A 19,161-nucleotide genomic window follows, 5' to 3' on the forward strand; every position below is an offset into this window, starting at 1 on the left:
ACAAGAACAAAGAAGTTCAGTTAACTTTCTTCAGATTAACCTCTCACAGTCCTACAGACACATCTTAAAGCTAACAATACTGTTCATCTTCAAATGCATGTGGTCCTTCCACACTTGCTGTGTGATTTTCTTTCAGCAGATGGCACTCTAGTTCACTTCTTTGAAGCCTTCAGTTGCATCAGGTCGGGTTGAAAGAGTTTCCTTTGAACAGCAGGAGAAGCTTAAAGATATAAAGAGAAATAAAGGCAGAATGAACAGATAAATAAGAATGCCTAAAATACACACACACACACACACACACACACACACACACACACACACACACACACACACACACACACACACACAAAAATGCTGTGATTCAGTTGGCTCTGAAGAATTTTTGCTCCTTTTAATTAAAATGTTTCTGATGCGAGCCAGTGTGTTTATATATACTGCATAATACAAATACATTAGTAACAGACTTATTATCAAAAGCCGGATCCTTTAATTTCAGGTCATGGTTATACTGTACTCCCATCCACAAACATTACGCCATTGAAAAAAAAGGGAAATCTGAACTCGGTACATCCATCAACAACATACCGTCTGATGTGTTTGGTCTGGATGAGAAGGTCAGGGAGTTTGCTGTTTCTGGTGTCTGGCAACAACATGCTAATGGCAGCAGCCATAATACTGGCTGTGCCAAAAATGATGTAGGGAAGGATCTTGCTGTATAGACCTGCAAGAAAAATAAAAGGCATTTAAAATGGAACTACGAGAGATCTTTTCACTGTTAAAAGGATTTCCACATCATAAAAATGTGCACAATACACAAGCATTAAGAATTATATTACAAAATTTACAAATACATTTAAAACCAGACCAATAAAGCAATATACTGGCAACAAAAAAACAAAAAGGAAAAAGGGAAAAATGGTGTTAGCACATTCTCTTGTACACAATAATGGAAGGAGGTCAGGTTACCAAGATGTATTTCAGAATTAAAAAGATATACAGAGTCCAGAGAAGATGAGAAAACCATTGGGGAAATGAATATACAAAAATGTAACCAACTAACAATAATTTCAAGAGAGGGGGAAAACAGACTTCCTTAATCAAACCACTTAAGTCACACATGACAACTCTAGGTCACAGTAGAAATGAGGATGAGGCCTCTGATAATAACTGTATGCATAGTGTTATTTATTAAACCATCAATCCTAAAGTGGACTTTGTCATTTGAAAGTGGTCTCTGTTGATTTTACACATTAAGGTCAATTCTGTTGTCACGGCTTCCTTCACTCAGGCTCATGAACTGCAAACCTATTACAGAAATCATGATCAAACCAGGATGCAATGTTAGGCTGTCCAATCAAAGTCCATCCATCCAGTTTCTTCTGCTTATCCGTTTTAGGGTCGCTGGGAGACTTAATTATCATAGGATGAGACAGACAACCATAGATGCTTCACATCTACAGTTAACCTAACCCCACACATGTCTATAGACTGTAGGAAGAAGCCAGACTACCCACACACGAGGAAAATGTACCGACTCCACACAGAAATGCCCCAACATGGATATAACTCTTCTTGCTGTGAGGCAACAATGCTAACCACTGCCCCTGTTATCAAAGTGAAACACTAACTGAAACACTAAAATGCCAGATTAGCCCCGAACATGGATATTGTTGCTTCAGCTTTGATGCCCATGCACCTCCCCTAAGCTCTCTGACCGAAAAACAAAAAAAAAGCACACTTGCCCATGTAAAGTAAATAAGGACATATGATAGCTCCTATTCGTGCAGCTGTGGCGCAGATTCCCAAGCCCATGTTCCTGACCACAGTGGGCATCAGCTCAGTGAAAAACACGTAGATAAAGCAGTAAGCAGCAGATACACCAATCTTTCCCACCAAAGCCAACACCTGGAACATGATGGGCATGTCTGGAAAGAAAAAGGCAATGATTAGAAAAAGTTTAAACAATGTGCTAATCTACCAAGTGTTCTAGTTAATTCCTGGCACTGCTGATATTGTACACATACCTTCAGGAACCAGCTTTATAACCAGAAGCATGATACCGCAGAACATCAGCGTGGTGAAGAGTAAAGTGGGCCGTGGAGCCCTATCAATCAGAAGCCAGGTGGCTACATACACAACAATGTCAATGGCTGCAGAAATGAAGCAGTTGAGGTAGATGTTTCCATGCAGGTTGCTGCTATTGAGAGAGAGCCCATAGTAGACCATGGCCACAGAGATCCTGCAAAAAAAGCATAATCAAGACTCAGCAATACAAGTTTGTTTTACATTAGACAGCATAATTATTGTTACTACAACATGCAACACAATATCTGGCATTACTGTTTGTTACTGGAAAGCCCATTACCATATGAAAACACCTAAAATTGTTATGTTCCTTATGTTATGGGTGCGCATCAAGTCCATGTAAGTGTATGTCTGCTCTTCTTCATCTTTATTCTGCTGAATTAGACACAGAAAGAAACAGAACATTATAGAGCAAAGTCGTCTGTCCACATTGAATATATAATAATTTCAGATTGCATGGTGGAAAAGTATTGTGTGATTTCTACAGTTTAAGTTATATTTTATACTGGAGCACAATGGCTTTCATAGCTCAAGGAAATAAAAAAAATGGTACCATGAGCTCCAAGCAATCCCCAGCTCTGAATATGACCTCAGGGGCGGGGACTCTGTTCCACTGGGCAGCCTTACGTATGACAAGCTCAGCCTCCTCCACTCGACCTTTCTGCAAAAGCCAACGAGGCGACTCAGGAATCAAGCTGCACACACAAGAGCAGCGAAGAGCGTATGGCAAAACATGCACCTCAAAACAAGATTTTTCTAGATTCAGTGAAAACACGTGTTATCTATCACAACTGTCACCCAAATGTCGTCCAGGCTGACTGACAACAGTGTTATCTTGTCTGAACTGATCGTGAGTGAACTTTGCTTTTGAGAAATTAGTTTCATGCGCTTGTAAAAAGATAGTGAGGCTGGACTTTGTTTTTTGTGTGTGCCATTCTGGTTTCTAAAAGAAAACAAAAGACTTATTGCATCTCAGCAAAACCCTCAGTAGATTTGACAGCATAACAGTTTTCAGTAACGCCAATGTACGGATTTGATGTACTGTGTGATACCAGATGTAACTAAATCTACATGTCAGAATATATATGAAGAACAATTTTGAGGTTCATTAATTAAGTTCATTAATCTGTTTTATTTCATTATTCCTGTTTATTTAGATCCTGTAGTGGGTTGGGTTCGTTGTTGTTTTCTCTCTCTCTGTCTGTGTAGTGGACACTCCTCCAGTATATATACAATCGTGTGAAAAAGACATTTTTCACTTGTTTTCACTCTAAGCAGTCCTTTGGAAAACTAAGTACACCCTGTGATTCAGTAGCTTGTAGAACCACCTTTAGCAGCAATAACTTGAAGTAAGTTTTCTGAATGATTTTATGAGTCTCTCATATCGCTGTAAAGGAACTTTGACCCACTGTTTTTTACAATGTTGCTCCAGTTCATTGCGGTTTGTGGGCATTCGTTTATTTGCTCTTTTAAGGTTTTGCCACAGCATTTCAGTCAGGGTGAGATCTGGACTTTGACTGGGCCATTGCAGCACCTTGATTCTTTTGTTTTTCAGCCATTCTATTGCAGATTTGCTGCAGTGGTTTCAATCATTGTCCTACTGCATGACACAATTTGGATGAAGCTTTATCTGTCCAACAACTGGCCTCACATCTGACTTAACAATACTTTGGTATACAGAGGTGTTCATGGTGATTGCAAGGTGCCCAAGTCCTGTGGCTGCAAAACAAACCCAAATCACTACCCTCCACCACCGTGCCTGACAGTTGGCATGACATGTTTGTGCTGATATGTTGTGTTTTGTCATGGCTATTTTCAAACTTCCCTAATTTGGCCTTGCCTGCCTAAAGGGCATTATTTCAGAAATCTTCTGGTTTGCTTTGATGCAACTTGCACTTGAACAGTTTTTTATGTTATACATTAACAGGATGCACACACACACAAAGACAAATAAAACCAAAAAAAGAGATTAGATTACCATGGCTGGTTAGATTGAAGAATAAATAAAAAATATTCTAATTCCTTACACTGAGTGACAGAATATGCACATGTAATGTATCTGACTAAACAAAAACATTATCTTGCAGGCATTGACTAACTTCTGTTCTAATGCTGTATTCATCAAATGTTCCCGAGTTACTTTCACAGTCTACATTGAATTGAATCTAAATAGTACATGCACAAATTTTGATGTTGCCTGCTGTAACACGTCTGTTGGCGTCCACTCGCTGATCAAGTATTTTTATAATATATGTGAAGATGTTTTATACTTTTCATAACAACTGTATGAGAAGCAAAGTTGGTGTTATGAGACATCCACATGCAGCATCACATGGAAATTGAGTTTCACAGATCAAGTAACTGTGGACTCAATTTTCTAGTTTTGTTTAACAGGAACCTAGCTCCTTATTGACAAGGCTGGGCATGTCACGAACACCACAAATATAAACAGCAGTTATGTGAGTTAGCTATGTCATTGTATCAGCTCCAGCTACTCTGGTCATTTTCATCAGACCACAATATTATATATGTTTTATTAGAGTTAACCCAAAAGACTCTTATGTTTAAAAAAAAAACCCCAAACAGCCAATAGCACTTACAATAATATTATGGTAAAATCTTTCCCCATTCAGATTTTTTACGTAGCCTTTAACTGAATGCTAAAACCCGAATACTGACATGTTTCTCTAAAATTGCATTGCTAATATCGGATTAATGCACTGAAATGCAGGGGTGCACAAAGTCCTAATAAAATTCTCTGTGCACTGGTTAGTATACATGAATCATCATCCATTAGATTTACCACCACGTTGGAATAAATAGGAAGCCTGGGAGGGCAGCAGCAACCAGCAGCATCCTCCAGCCACGTATGAAGTAAGCAAAGAGGGGCAATAAGGCATAACCAAAGCCAAACCCAAGACTGTGTCCCAGCAGAATGTAGGTCACCCTGGCAGACTTACTCAGCATTTCAGAACCTGGACAAGACAAAGATGAAGGATTGGGCTTTAATGAAAAAAAACATGAGAGGATTGGTTTTCTGAGACAATGGCTTAAAGGAGTATTTTACTTTAGCCTAGAGCCTTGGAGATGAAAAGTAAGCTACAAAAAGCCAAAACGCCTTTCTTTCAAGGAGCACAGCTTTAGATTAAAAGGATGCTCCTTCAATGCTTGAACTTTATCTGATTTCATGGAGATACCTCTGGAGCTGAAAAAATACAGCTTTGTTCAGACAAACAGGAGTCGGCAATCATAGTCAGAAGAGATTAAATAATATAATAAATTATGGTTAGGATCACCACAGATACTGATTAGATCTCTCGGGGTAAAAGAAACTTTTATGTAGACTTTAATTCTGCTCGTTCACATGAAAGCTTCTATTGGCTGACCTTTTATTTATAAAATGTCACCACAGCGGAAGGATCAACGTGTTTGGCACAATTTTGTTTTTTACGCCGGATGATGTAACCCTACTAGAAACGTGTGTCTCCTCTGTTGCGTGTTAGGTAAATGTGATATGTTTAACAAAAAGACAAGAAATAGTGATTAATGCTTCTTTAAACTGCCTCAACACAGTACAACCAGGTTTTTAAGACCCAAAATGAATTGGTACAGCACAACCTTTCAATGGGTTTTGAACCACCGTCACACTGAGGAACAGAAGCATGGCTCTGTGCTACACTTTGTTTCAGCCCTGGAGAATACATGCCGAGACTTGGTGAAGTCTGATAGGAGCAAATGGACTGTCTTACCGAGTACGAGTGATGAAATGAAATTGGAAATTTGGCCAAGTCCTCTTAGACAGTTGAGGATAGTGAACATGACCCAGCTAACGGAGGTGACCTGGATCAAGGCGGTGACTGTTTGAAGGATCATAGTGAAAAAAAATACTGGCTTTCTACCAAATCTGTAAGAAAAGTTGTGCAGAAATAGGGAATACAGAGATGTAAAGATGTAATGTCATGAAAACATAACAGTATCATAGTGAGTTTGGGCTGGTTATCAGTTTTTCTTCTCTCTACTTTTTTGATTCTCTCAGATGGTATGGGTTTAAATTTTTTTTCTGTTAGCACCACCGTTAAAAATTGTTTGGTTTCAGCTCATCAAATAATAAATATGTAAATATATAAAAACAGATTTTTTACCCCCCTCCCCCCCCATACCAATCACTAAAAGTGAAAGAGACAATCCTTACTTGTAGCTTTGCCTGCTTGTTATGAACTAAGAAAAAGATTCCCTTCTACCACAGTAGTGCGTACACTAGATGTTGCTCTGTTGCCCACTACCTGGATATTTAGACTGAATATCTGCTTCAAGATCTTTGGTCCGTTTACCAAACAACTTGCTGAGACAAGCAGATCATAGAATCCAAACTGGAAACAAACACAAACCTCAGATAACATAAAAACAGTTCTAAATACACTCTTGATAGTTTTCAGCCAGGAAATACACGGACCTAAATTTAGGAGCCTCTTTGAGCCACACTCCTGCATCTTTCAGACTGCAGTATTAAATATTTTTACATGACTTATCTGGACAACTCTGTTCTGAAAACAATTTAACCCCCCTTTAACTTTAAAGTAACTAGTTTTATTTGTAGGTCACTTTAGCAATCATATATCGAAAGCTTTTTATGAGTTTTTTCAATTCACCCAGGTAAGAAAAAATATTTTTTTAACCTTTCCTCGTGTATCAGAGACTGAAGAAAAAGACAAAGGCTACTTGTTAAAGCCACGATTTCTCTCAGCCTCCTTTTCTTAACTTTTTTTTCAAACAAAGGCATTTACATATTTTTATATGACAGACTTACCGGTCTGATAGATGTCCACTAATAAAAGATCCAATAAGTGCCCCCACAAAGAAGAACGAGGTGGAGAAAGGGACTTTCCATGCATTGTCGCACACAAGATCCCACTTCAGTTAAAAGGAGAGAATATGGTTATTCGGGTTACTTTCAGACAAAAATATTAGAATAAAGTGAGTTTATTTCGAATACATGAAGCAATCTTTACATGTTTTAGCTCTCGAGGTCTTTTAATGTCACAGCCATACGAAACAATTCGTGTACTACAGGCTGACTGTCAATGATCATTTAGGCAGTACTGAACCTCAGAAACGATGGTGGCGGTGTATTTGTCAGTGCTGAAAACCCAGCCGTCCAAACACTGTTCTGTGTCATTGAAGCCGGCTGCTTTTTCTGTCCAGTTTTCATTGAGCTTGTATCGAGAGCAGCTGTCCGGTCCCATCCAGCTGCCCCGGTCATGGAAACCATTCTCCTGTTCCCACTCTGTGCCGTTGCGCGAGGAGCTGTTTGGGCTTCTGCAATAATGTTCGGGTGTATCCGAAACAAAAACCACAATTACACCCATGTATCCTGCGGGCATTGTACTTACACTGAGCAGAACCATAATGAGAATTTGAAAGAGCCCGTAGTCGCCCAGAAAAGACGTGATTTCGTCAAAGTCTCTGATTTTTCCATTTGACATGCTAGCAAAAAACCTGGAGGAGCGCAAGGGAACTGTTTCTAGAGAGTTGCTTTAAGATACCTTATGCAACGTGTCAAACCAGACACGCCGTGCATAGACGTGTTAGAAATTAAAAAAAGAAAGAAAGAAAAAGAAAAAAGCAGACAGCTGCCAGACTGTAACTGTACTGCTCAGTCATTGAATTGCTTTTGAACCTTTCATCCCACAAAGCACACTTTTACTTCCAGGTAAAACTGGAAGGGCAGGTTTTAACGCTTGCACAAGCGTATTCGGCTTATGTAAGGATATCATCTGCCACTTAGACTACTTCTTTCGCTTACACATACTGATAACTCCCTGCTCGCTGAATGCTCGATGATCAATCGGGATTTCGGGATTAGTTATATTGCGGACACATCTGCACAGCTGTCTTATAAACGAATCTGCTAGTTGTCAATGTTAATACCAAGCCTAGTTAGTCATAACAAGCGTTCACATCAGCGTCGGAATAAAATGTATGATTGCAAGGAATTTCTTCTCTTCCCACATGCTGCCGCAGGGTTAGAAACCATAAACACTGACTGTGAACGCAGAGAAACACTCTGAGTTCTCAGTTTTCCTGCTCCGCGCATCAAACACCAGCTCTCCAAATCTCAGGTTTTTTTTGTTTGTTTATTTTTGTTTGTCACTGCCTTTTATTGAATTACATAATTACTCATTTTTATAAACAGCGCCATAACTTTTATTTAAAAAAAATCTAATTATTTTATGTTAATTTAACTTTTTTTAAATGTACATTTTATGTTATTGTTGTTGCTCATATGACTATCTGTCGATCAAGCCAGATAACACACACAAGTTAGTTAAACTTAAAAAGACATAAAGACCTAAAAATCTTAGAAATGCGAATTCTAGACAGATGCCCATTCTGGATGGCATTATTCTGGCCTCCAGAAACACTGATAGGAATCTTGGAGTTATTTTTGACCAGGATATGTCCTTTAATGCACATATTGAACAAATAGGACTGCCATTTGCGCAATCCTATCTCAGAGTGACGCTCAAAAACTAGTTCATGCATTTAATACCTCTGGGCTGGACTACTGTAATTCGTTATTATCAAGATGTCCGATTATCGAAAACTCCCTGAAAAGCCTTCAATTGATGCTGCAGTAAGAATACTGACAGGTACTAGAAAAAGAGAGCTTATTTCTCGTATATTAACTTCTCTTCATTGGCCCCTTCTGTGGAACCAGCTTCCGTTTGGATTCAGGAGACAGACACTATCTCTACTTTCAAGATTAGGTTTAAAACTTTCTTTTTTTTCTAAAGCATATAGTTAGGGCTGGATCAGGTGACCCTGAATCCTCCCTTAGTTAGGTGTAGGCTGCTTAATTATTTGTTATTATTAATCTCTGGCTCTCTTCCACAGAGGCCCCTTTATTCTACTCACCCCCATCCGGTCGTAGCAGATGGCTGCCCCTCCCTGAGCCTGGTTCTGCTGGAATCAGAATCAGAATCAGAATGTCATTATTGTCGTTGTCACAGGTACAATGAAATTAGAAGTGGCAGGTTTCTTTCTGCTAAAACTGAGTTTTTCCTTCCCACTGTTGCCTAAGGGCTTGGTCATAGGGTTTTTCTCTGTTGCTGGGGTTTTCTCTGTTTTCTTTGTATTATTGTTGGGTGTGTAGCTTACAGTGTAAAGCACCTTGAGGCAACGTTTGTTGTGATTTGGTTCTATATAAATAAAACAGAACTAAATTGAATTGAATATGCATTACCTGTGTAGCTGTACACACAGTAATGTACATTCCTACACACATGGAAAGAAAGAGCAATGTGATGTGCTGTCCTTCTTGACTGTACCTGAATAACCTGAGTAAAGGTTCAGGTAGGGAGACGAGGGATTGGCTGCAGCAGGCCTGTAATTGCTAATATTATTGCTCAATTTCTCTTTGAAAGTTTTGTAGCTCTTGTGCTCTCAGGGCAAATTCTCGTACCAACCTCTCTCTTTTCAATGCCTCTGAGCTACCTACTGGAAACTTACCTGTTAGCAATAAACAGCAGTTACTTTGACAGCACTACAGTGTACAATTAGGCACAGGACTTTTGAATATCCTTTGTTCACTTTAATTTACTTTCACTTTAGTCCACATGTTACACCTCTACAGAGTTACACAGCCTACAAATAGGTTTACTCAACTGAGTATTGCTGAGCAGGAAAGGTCAATAGAAAAACTTTATCCCTCAGTTTTTCTATTTCATGCTGTTTGTACCACGAGGTGAGGTTGAACCCAGACAAAAACGTGGACTATTGAGTAAGGATAAGTTTACCATTTGCTCATTTAATATTACACTGAAACCAGACAAGTACATCTCTATGTTGGCAACCAACTTAAAAGTCCACAAGTGACCCAGGAGCAATCTGTTTGCAATTTAACACAAGCATGGGACAGAGCACATAGGTAAGTCGATAGTCTATGTGAATTAATGGACTAACACAATTGTACTTGATATACTAGCAGCTAAGTTTAATAGAAGCAGCAATACCACAGGAGCTGTGCGCACAACCACCACAAGATGGTGCAACCCAGCATGGATTCCGGTACAAAAGGTACAGGTGATTAACAGAAGCAACAGAACGAAATAAACATCCAGAACAGGCTATATATGAAACACAGCAGTCCCAAAATACACTTAAAATATATTTAGACATAAAATGTTGACTTTTAGTAATTTAATTACATGCAAAATTTTCTATGTGGTTTTGTTACAGAAGAACAATGTATTTGAATTTAATGGATTTTAGTATAATGAAAATTATGTGATTGGTATACAATGCATCTTTCCTTGAATTGTATTAATTTATATATTTCCTTATTGAATTCTATATAGTCCAGTTACATTTTACTCAAAATTTTTACTTCATGGGGAAATAATCTTTTTTTTGCGTATGTAAATGCTGTGTCCAATTCAAAATACCAGTTATGTAACCTGGAATAATTTATTTAAAATATGAAGGGTTTAAGCATTGAAAAAAAATGACCTCACTTATTACTTTTAAAGGGTTTAGTAACATGGGGCAATTCACTTGTTCTAAAGCTAAAGTTCAGGCTCCTTGTAAAGGGTCACAACGTTAATCTTACCAGACTTTGGATGACTTAGATGACTTATTGGGGAAGAAAGAAGTTCTTGTGTGCACATTTGATTAATTTGTCTATTTTCTCCCCTTGAGTTTCAAACACACATTTGAATGAGGGAAATGAGTGAAGCGGTTAAACCGCTGACAAATCAAAGACATGAGAGCCGTGACATCAGAAAAGAACCCAGGTTAACAAATTTCCATAGGTACCAGAGCAGAGGTATAAAATGTATTTTATGTACACAACAATAAACGGAAACCCCCTCAAATTTAAGTTTGTAACAAATCAGGTACCATCACATCACCGCTCAGGGATCTTCCGATCCACATGCCGGCCACACCTTACCATTCTTTAGGCAGTGCTGTTGCCATGACAGTGCCTCTCTGGCCAGTCTATGGAGATGCCCTCTGACCCCTGGAGTGTTGACCTTTGGCCTGAGGGTCATCAAATAGGGTCAGGGGGTCAGCTCTTGCTAGAGGACAGTGAAAGCTCTTCACTGATTGGCTATGATTTGCCCTTTCCTTACCTTCATCTGGGTAACTGGCATATTGACCAAGTGGTCCTCTGCTTATTGTTAGCAGCTTTATCCAGTTTGCACAGAGTAGTGTGCAAGTGTGACACATATTTATGTGCCTGGCTTTTATTTTATACTTTGTGTATGTAAGCCTGAAAAAGTCATTGTTTTTCCTCTCGCCTCCACCCATCACGCTTTCTTGAAGACCGAGTATGAGAAACACCTGATTAACTGCTGCACTTCTGCAGCCACCACTTACAGACAAGTAAGCTGCTGGGTAGCAACAGGGAAAGCCCTCATTTAGTAAGGAGCAGTTCAGCTTGGTCTCGTCTCTCTTTTCCTCTCCCTCCTGATGATCTATACATTCTAAGCCCATCACTTGTCAATATCTTCACATTAATTTGAGAGAGACACTGTGTGGGGGCAGGGCGGTCTAAGAGGGCAGCGTACACGTTTGTGGGGGGGGGGGGGGGGGGGGGGGACACACAGAGGAGACAAGGACACAGGAAGGAGAGAGCGAGAGAAAGAGAGGCAGGGGAAGTAAAACGGGAAAAAATAGGGCAAATGAAAGCTGGAAAAAGGATGAGAGAGAGAAGAGTGTGCATGAGAAAGAGAGGACTGGGCAAAGAGGCTATGTTTTCTTCATCATTCTTATACGTGGCTTCCCTCAAATATCAACAGCCCCCTCCATTTGTCCAAATGAGCCCTGCAGTCAGCAGGGTCCGTAATGATAATGGCTGTTTGAGAACTGAGGCCTAGCGCGAGGAGAATCCATCATTGTCTGTCTGCCATCAGAACTCCGAGCCTCTGCAAAGAGAAAGCGTTTTACAACTGAGAGCCATGACGAGAAAAGAGCTGTTTTTTTTCTTTTTAATTTCCGTGCACACACGTCATTCACCCACACCAAATCCTGACAACAATCTCGGACCCTTTAACCCATCATGAAAGACTTCCGGGATAATAAAAAATAATGGCTTATTCAATAACCATTCAGTCCTCCGCTGCTGTCCTTTATACTCTGATTTTTCCAAGTACTCAGCGACTCTTCACCTCTGACCCCATCCTGTAGGGCTGGACCGCACCAGGGAGCAACAAACCTTGTAACACCGTGACCCCTTTCTTGGTGACACACATACATGATACATGACACATACACGGTGGCTGTAGCTCAGGAGGTAGTTGGTGGTTCGATCCCTGGCTGCTCCAGTCTGCATGCCAAAGTATCATTGGGCAAGATACTGAACCCCAAGTGATGTGAATGTTAGATCTAAGTGAGGGAAGGGAATAAATCATGTTTTGCCCAAAAAGAGTAGAAAATAAGATATATAAGAACCAGTCCATTTACCTCAGCGTAAAAAACATAGGGATGCAGCATCATCCTTCACTGTCAAATGGGTTCATTAGCCCGGTCCTAATAGTTTTTGAAAAATAAATTTCTCTCTGCGTTCATTTTTTAAGACTAATTAACGCTGTTCTTGGCTCAAAGGGGACGCTCAAGAGACCGTTTCTCAGCACCTCTCATTATTTTAACAAGACCTCATATCATTTATCTCCCCAAAGCTACAAACAAGACACACACCGATGAAACACACATTCGTTTTTACATAATTTTGCAGCTCAAAACTCACAGCTCACTTTAAAGAAAAATCTGAGCACAAACAGCCCACTCTGTTTCTGCACTGCTTTTGGTCGCATTCAAATTTGTCACCCATTTCTAGCAGACTTATTGCAGAACATTTGAAAAGGTTTTAGGGTGGGTATCGAGTGCTCCGTGCTCCAGTGAATATTTCAGCCTTGAGGAATTCTTTGAAGTAATGGTCTGCTAAGTAACTTTTCTGCACTGAGCTCAATAGTTCCTCCACACTACTTACAGAAATGATTTTTTTTTTCCACGCAGGCTTTGTTGAAAAACGGTCCGTAGCACGCTTATTTGAAACCGAGAAATATTTGCAACATTGGGGCAAAGCAGGTGCACATGTATGTGTGTGTGTGTGTGTGTGTGCAGCAGGGGGGGATTTTCACATTTTCCAGCTCTCCTGCAGTCTAATGGGTTATTTGTCATCTGCGGAGTAAAGGATTTTTAAAAGTCAAGCCAGGGCTGACTCCCTCCCTATCCTTTCTCTCACCCTCCCTCTCTTTCCCACTACCCCCCTGACACTTGCAATGGGCGATCGATAGGTTATTGATCAACTCTCTCTATCGCCAACCCACCAGACTAATCACCTTAACACCAGCCCAACTCCCCCCCCCCCCCCCCCCCCAACTTCTCTTCGCCGTCTTTCCTGTTGCTCTGTGTTTGTGTTGCCCTGTGTCACACTCAGTCTCACATTAAACTGTGCTTTTTCAACGTTTGGAGCTCGACATCAGCTTGATGAGTATGTTCCCCTCAGAAGTACACACACAGAACCTTGAATTTAGCCCAATAATAGAGCTACATCCTCGCATCTCCTTCTCTAGTTGCCAGTAATTGCCAGATATATTCCACTGGGCAGACGAAACAAGAAAATTTACCATCGAGGTAAACGCTCTTCATCTATCTCTCATTTCTTTCACTCTGCTCTCTGCTCACCGCTTCCATCGCTCTCTCTCTTTCTCCCTGTCTGTCTTTGTTCGAGGGGAAAATCGATGGAGTGTATGAAACCGGCATATTTCTTCGCCTCCTGCTGGAGGAGACCTGAGGGAAGCAGGCATGAAGGTGGCTCACAAAAGAGGTTTATATTCACACTTTCCTTTTGTTTTGGTCATAGCGCAAATTTATAAAACAGGAAGTTCTTGGGTTAATCCTTTTGGTGCCTTTGGAAAAAAAATCGTGGGCATTTTCCATGTCATCTTCCCAGGCACAGACCGCACTCACTAGGTTCTGACTGCAGAGATTGCAGAACCTTTAAAGTATTTTCCTTTCTAAGCATCAAGTCCCTTATTTGTTTACCATGTATTAAAATCAGCACACCTAATCCGCAGAAAGCTCCACAAACACACAATTAACATACGTCATGTGTTGCATCTTGTTCTGTTTCATTGGTTTCAGGACAAACAAAGTCTGCCGAGGTCAGGATTGTTTTATTTATTTCTCTTCTTGGTGGAGTTCTTTGATTTGGGAAAAGTGAATGAGGTCCGATCCATCCCTTTTGGGCGCCACAAGGTTTTTCCAGTGGCACGTTTGCCTAACAAGCTGTTGCTTCACTTCTGTGTGGTGAAGATAAGACTTTTCCCCAAAAGCCTCTAATGGCAGATGAAAAACTGATCAAATCCCTGGAGGAGAGCTGAGGTGACCTTTGACCTCTGGATATAAAGCAGTTGAAGATGTCGCTCTCATTATATTCGTGGATTAAAAATGACAAGTGTGGTCTCTCCTAGCATTTGTGATCCATTAGGAAGATTACATTGTTTACAATAAAGGGACATTTCAAATACTTTTGCATCACTTCTGTGCTGTGAAAACACACATTTGTTCTCAGTGTTTTTCTTAAAGGCTACAACAAACTGCAGCAGCAGGCGTTCTCACACACACGCACACAAACACACACGCACAGCCCTCACAGGAGAATTGATTGACTATTCTATCTCAATACATCTCTCCTTCTGTTACTTAGCAACCGGTGCCTGTGAGGATATGGATGCTAGAGAAGTTGTACTCCTGTGCATTTTCACTTGATAAAGAAATGTGATTGATGAAAATGTCGCCATTACTGTGTCGTGAAATTCTGAAAAAAAGACAGTTAGAAATAAAAGAGAAAGTGGGGTCTCAGGATCTGAAGCAGGGAGTTTATCCTTGACTTAAAATATAGAGTTAAAATATGTATTCTGTATTTCAGTATTAAAATTAATTTGCTTTAACCATTAAGATTCTTCATAGTCCTTAACGGCACCAAAACATCCAAAAGCAAACATGCACTTTAAGTCTTATGTTTTTTTTTTAAAATTGTTTTACAAACACTACAGAAATATGAGGATTTTATATTTAAATGATTCCCTTTTTTTCTCTGTCATATTCCATTTAAATAAGGCCAACATATTTCTATGGTGAGGCTACAGAGTTTCAGTCTTTAGGCTTTATTGTTCCCTCACCCAAAGACGAATTAAATTAATTTATCTATAGACAGAAGCAGGCTTTAGAAAATATGCAGACTACAGCAATATAACTGTTACAGGCAAAACCCAGACGCCGCTTAATGAATCTATAAAGTGTTTCATATCAGGTTTAAACCAGAACACTGGAGATTACATTTATTTTCTCACTCCAAACAAGGTTTTCAACATCATGCTAAATTTAAAATGTCTCACATGTTGTAAGAAAAACTGAGATAGGTTTCTTCTGATAGAAAAGAAAGTAAAAAAAAAAAAATCAAAGCATTTCTCATTATATGAATTTTAAAAAAGATATACTGTGACACTGACTAACTCAGTATTTGAAAATTAAAACGTGTTTACTTAAAAAGTAACAAAGAATTAAATGATAAATTTAAATGTTTATATATATCGTTTAATTCTTCGTTATATACACTCTTTCATACACTCTTTTACTTTTTTGCTCCCCAACTGTGAGTGTGAAATGTCTGTGCTGGATTTATCCAACAGGATGCTGCACTTTCACCAGTTCCTGACAACACACCAGCTAAAAAATGCTGAAAAGCTCGTTTCAAATTTGTTATTTTTTTGTAAACTTTCGTGTTTCTGCCTCACGTGGATGGCTTAGATTTTTAGCTGTGGATTGCATATCTCACAGAAACAAAATTACAATCAATAGTTATAGATTTGCACAGAATGCAGTCAATTTAACATGTTTTGATAACCATACAGCAAAGTTTCTGAAGCCATTATTGTGTTTGCCAGTAAATAGGCTGCGGGGTAACCAATGATGCACCTGAGCACAAATATATTTACTGCCGCTCTTCTTTCCTGTTTGCCTTTTTGTTTGCAAGATGGTTCTTGTAGAAAAGGACATTTTTGGTTTTGCCAGCCAGTCTTTCTTTGATAAATATCTGGATTGTGTGTGTATTATTATAACCATGTATGTTTTTTTCTGCTGATGAACTGTAGAAAGCAGATTCTTTTCATCCAGAAGCTACATATGAAACATTTAATTTGATTCTAATCATTTCATGTGTTGTGCTACATTTATTATTGCTCTGTTATAATGGTCTCCCTGTATATGCAACAGGAACCGCGACTTCTCTCAGATCCACACTGCGTTTATCAAAACTACACTGAATACAATATACCTGGCTGAAAAATACCGGAATATACAGCTACACACACACACACGCGCGCGCTCGCGCGCGCGCGCGCGCAAAAGTGTGGTGTATTGTGTTGCGATCGTCTATCTCCGGCTTGGTACCACATACCGACAACGAATGAAACAATAACGGAATAAAAACTCTTGCTTGTGGACCTCGTCAATGCATGAATCTAAATTAAAGGCCAAGGCGGATATTATTATTAACCGCGCTGAGTTTAGGTTTTATTTTATTTTATTTTTGTCTTGAACAGAAAACAAACAGCTGACATTTATTTTTCAGCATTTTTCTGTTGTCAAACATTCACACGCTACAGGTCACCGCTGAAACGATCTCAAACAAATGCCTCAGTGTTTAGGAAACAGCACCGATGGAGGCTGAAATGATCGATGATCGATATATAGAGCGATGAGATCAATATCATCTTCGGGGGGGAGGTGGGGGGTTAATGAAATCCAGAAAGACTCGTTGGAATGGAAGATTTTTTTTTAAATAAAAAAAAAATTCCTTCTATATTATAATTATATCTTAAAAAGTATTATTTGCCAATAGCAATCAGTATTATTGATTAATAAAAATACATCTGCAAATATAAATTAAAAAAAAACAAAAAACAAAAAAACCCCCCAGCTTAGCCACACAGGGCAAAGCACACCTCTGCTAATAAAACAAGTGTGTGTGTGTGTGTGTGTGTGTTTGTGTGTCCGCTTTTCTTATCACATATAAGTATTTTAATTTCGAACCGTTCCAAGGTGTGAAATATTTACAATATAGCCCACAATTTCTATTTTTAGGCCTGTAAATAAAGCTCCACGTTGAATAAAAAAAAAAATCGAAAAACAAGCAAAGTTCAGCATGCAGTCACAAAAAATAAAGATTTTCATCATAAATGTCTTCAGAAATGGTTATAAGGTATAATAATAATAATAATAATAATATTTATTTATTTATTTTTAAAATTCTGTATCTTGCCTAATTTGGTACTTTGGCTGACTTCATTCACACTGCCTTTTAAAAAAAATCTCTTTTATGTTCTGTAATAAATTAACCGCAGTACAGATGGATGAGGCCTAAAACTGCTGATGTCTTTCTCACGTCTTTCTTTCGTGGGTTTGTGGTTTCTTTACTTCTCTCTTCCTAAACTAAAACAAAACAAATACATAAAATATTATAATACAAACGCGTTGGCCTCGAAAAACTATAAATAAACAAATGAATAAATAAATAAATAAACACAAATCTGGCACAATATTAAAACTGAGATGTCTAAGGAAACCGTTTACAAGTGAGATACACACACACACACACACACACACACACACACACACACACACACACACACACACACACACGCACGCACAAAGACGGGCAGCATCTGCATATCGGTCGGAGCTGAATGAAGCGGATAGTATAAACATCAGTCACCGGCACCGAGAAACTGTCCGAGTGTCCAATTAGGGACAGATAATAATAAACATATGTCTGCAAACAAAAAGATGAGTGTACAATTCTTCTTCTCCTTCTTCTTCTTGTTTTTCTTCTTATTATTATTATTATTATGTTCAATAAAGACCTTACAGCTTCACCTTCAATTGCTTCAAATCACTAATTTCATGTAAAATTACGACGCGATCAAAAGTCAGGAAGCTGTGCTCTGATTGGTTCTGTATATTTATTTGCCTGTTAAAATGTTCCCGTCATTTACCTAAACTTTAATTGATTGATTTATTTAATTTTTAATTTGTAAAATCTTGATGAACGATTTGGGAATAAAAATAATCTCGTCATTTTGCGCATCCGTCACTGAGGTAAAAATCCCAATTTGGTGAACTTTGGTGAACAAACCAGCAAGCTCTTCTCTTATTGGTCTGCAACGTTGCGATCCTAACTTTGTGACCTCCTTCACTCGCCCCCTCCACCACCCTAACCGGCCTGTGCCACGTCATTAATCTCTGTCAATCAATACTTCGATCAGGTTTATCACTAAGCGCATAAATGCAAAACCATACAGTCCGTGGGAAAACAAAGTTTATCTGTTAGGAACTCCCGCGTCCATAAACAGATACCAACTGTATTTTACACACATTCCGCGTCACTGGACCTCACCTGTCCTGACTGTGTCTGCCACGCGCACACAGGTGAAGGCGCACGTGCACGCGCTATCAAATGACAAAGGTTGTTCTGCTCTATGGGTGATTTTTAAATCTTCTGCAAACTATAATCATGCAGGCTCAGATAAAACTCGGATATTTTGTGTTTTTTGTTTTCTAATTTTTTTGTATTTAGACTCGTTGTGTTTTAAACTCGGTCGGTAGACCGCGAGGGGGACTCTGCTCGTGTCCGCCCAACATTTTAAGTACACAGATGCGCGCTCCCAGCTCTCTGGTACGAGGCTCAGCCTGCTCTTAGTGGAAGCGCTGTTGGACCAGAGATGAGATACAGCCCTGGAGAGCTCCTAGCCACATGAACGCCACTACGCCGCTGAGGCGCTCGGTCCCGTGTCTGCTTCAGACAGAACAGAACTCGTCCTCACCTCACCGGACTGGTCGGATAATTGTTATCAATGGATTGGCATTCTAACGGGTTGGTATTTTTATTGCTCCGGCAGGGCTAGAGGGTAAGAAAGAGTGCGTGTGTTTGAGTGAGAGTGAGAGAGCGGTGAGAGGGAGAGACAGGGGGAGACGGTGGGAGGGTGGGACAAGGGAACATATATGCTTTCA

The 19,161-nt window shown here is 39.5% G+C and overlaps 1 protein-coding gene across 1 annotated transcript; it reads right to left on the reverse strand.

Moving 5' to 3' along the window:
- Nucleotides 1-7,568, reverse strand: LOC134616674 (organic cation/carnitine transporter 2-like). The gene is made up of 10 exons (XM_063461613.1): nt 7,191-7,568; nt 6,893-6,996; nt 5,835-5,989; nt 4,889-5,060; nt 2,639-2,780; nt 2,366-2,460; nt 2,025-2,239; nt 1,743-1,925; nt 586-721; nt 1-220 (listed from the first exon to the last, which is right to left on the reverse strand). Exons 1-10 carry the CDS (start codon nt 7,566-7,568, stop codon nt 148-150), a joined length of 1,653 nt encoding a protein of 550 aa, XP_063317683.1. The 3' UTR covers nt 1-147.
- Between the last annotated feature and the right edge of the window lie 11,593 nt (nt 7,569-19,161).

Source organism: Pelmatolapia mariae, linkage group LG18 (genome assembly GCF_036321145.2).
Source record: "Pelmatolapia mariae isolate MD_Pm_ZW linkage group LG18, Pm_UMD_F_2, whole genome shotgun sequence".
NCBI classification, from domain to species: domain Eukaryota; kingdom Metazoa; phylum Chordata; class Actinopteri; order Cichliformes; family Cichlidae; genus Pelmatolapia; species Pelmatolapia mariae.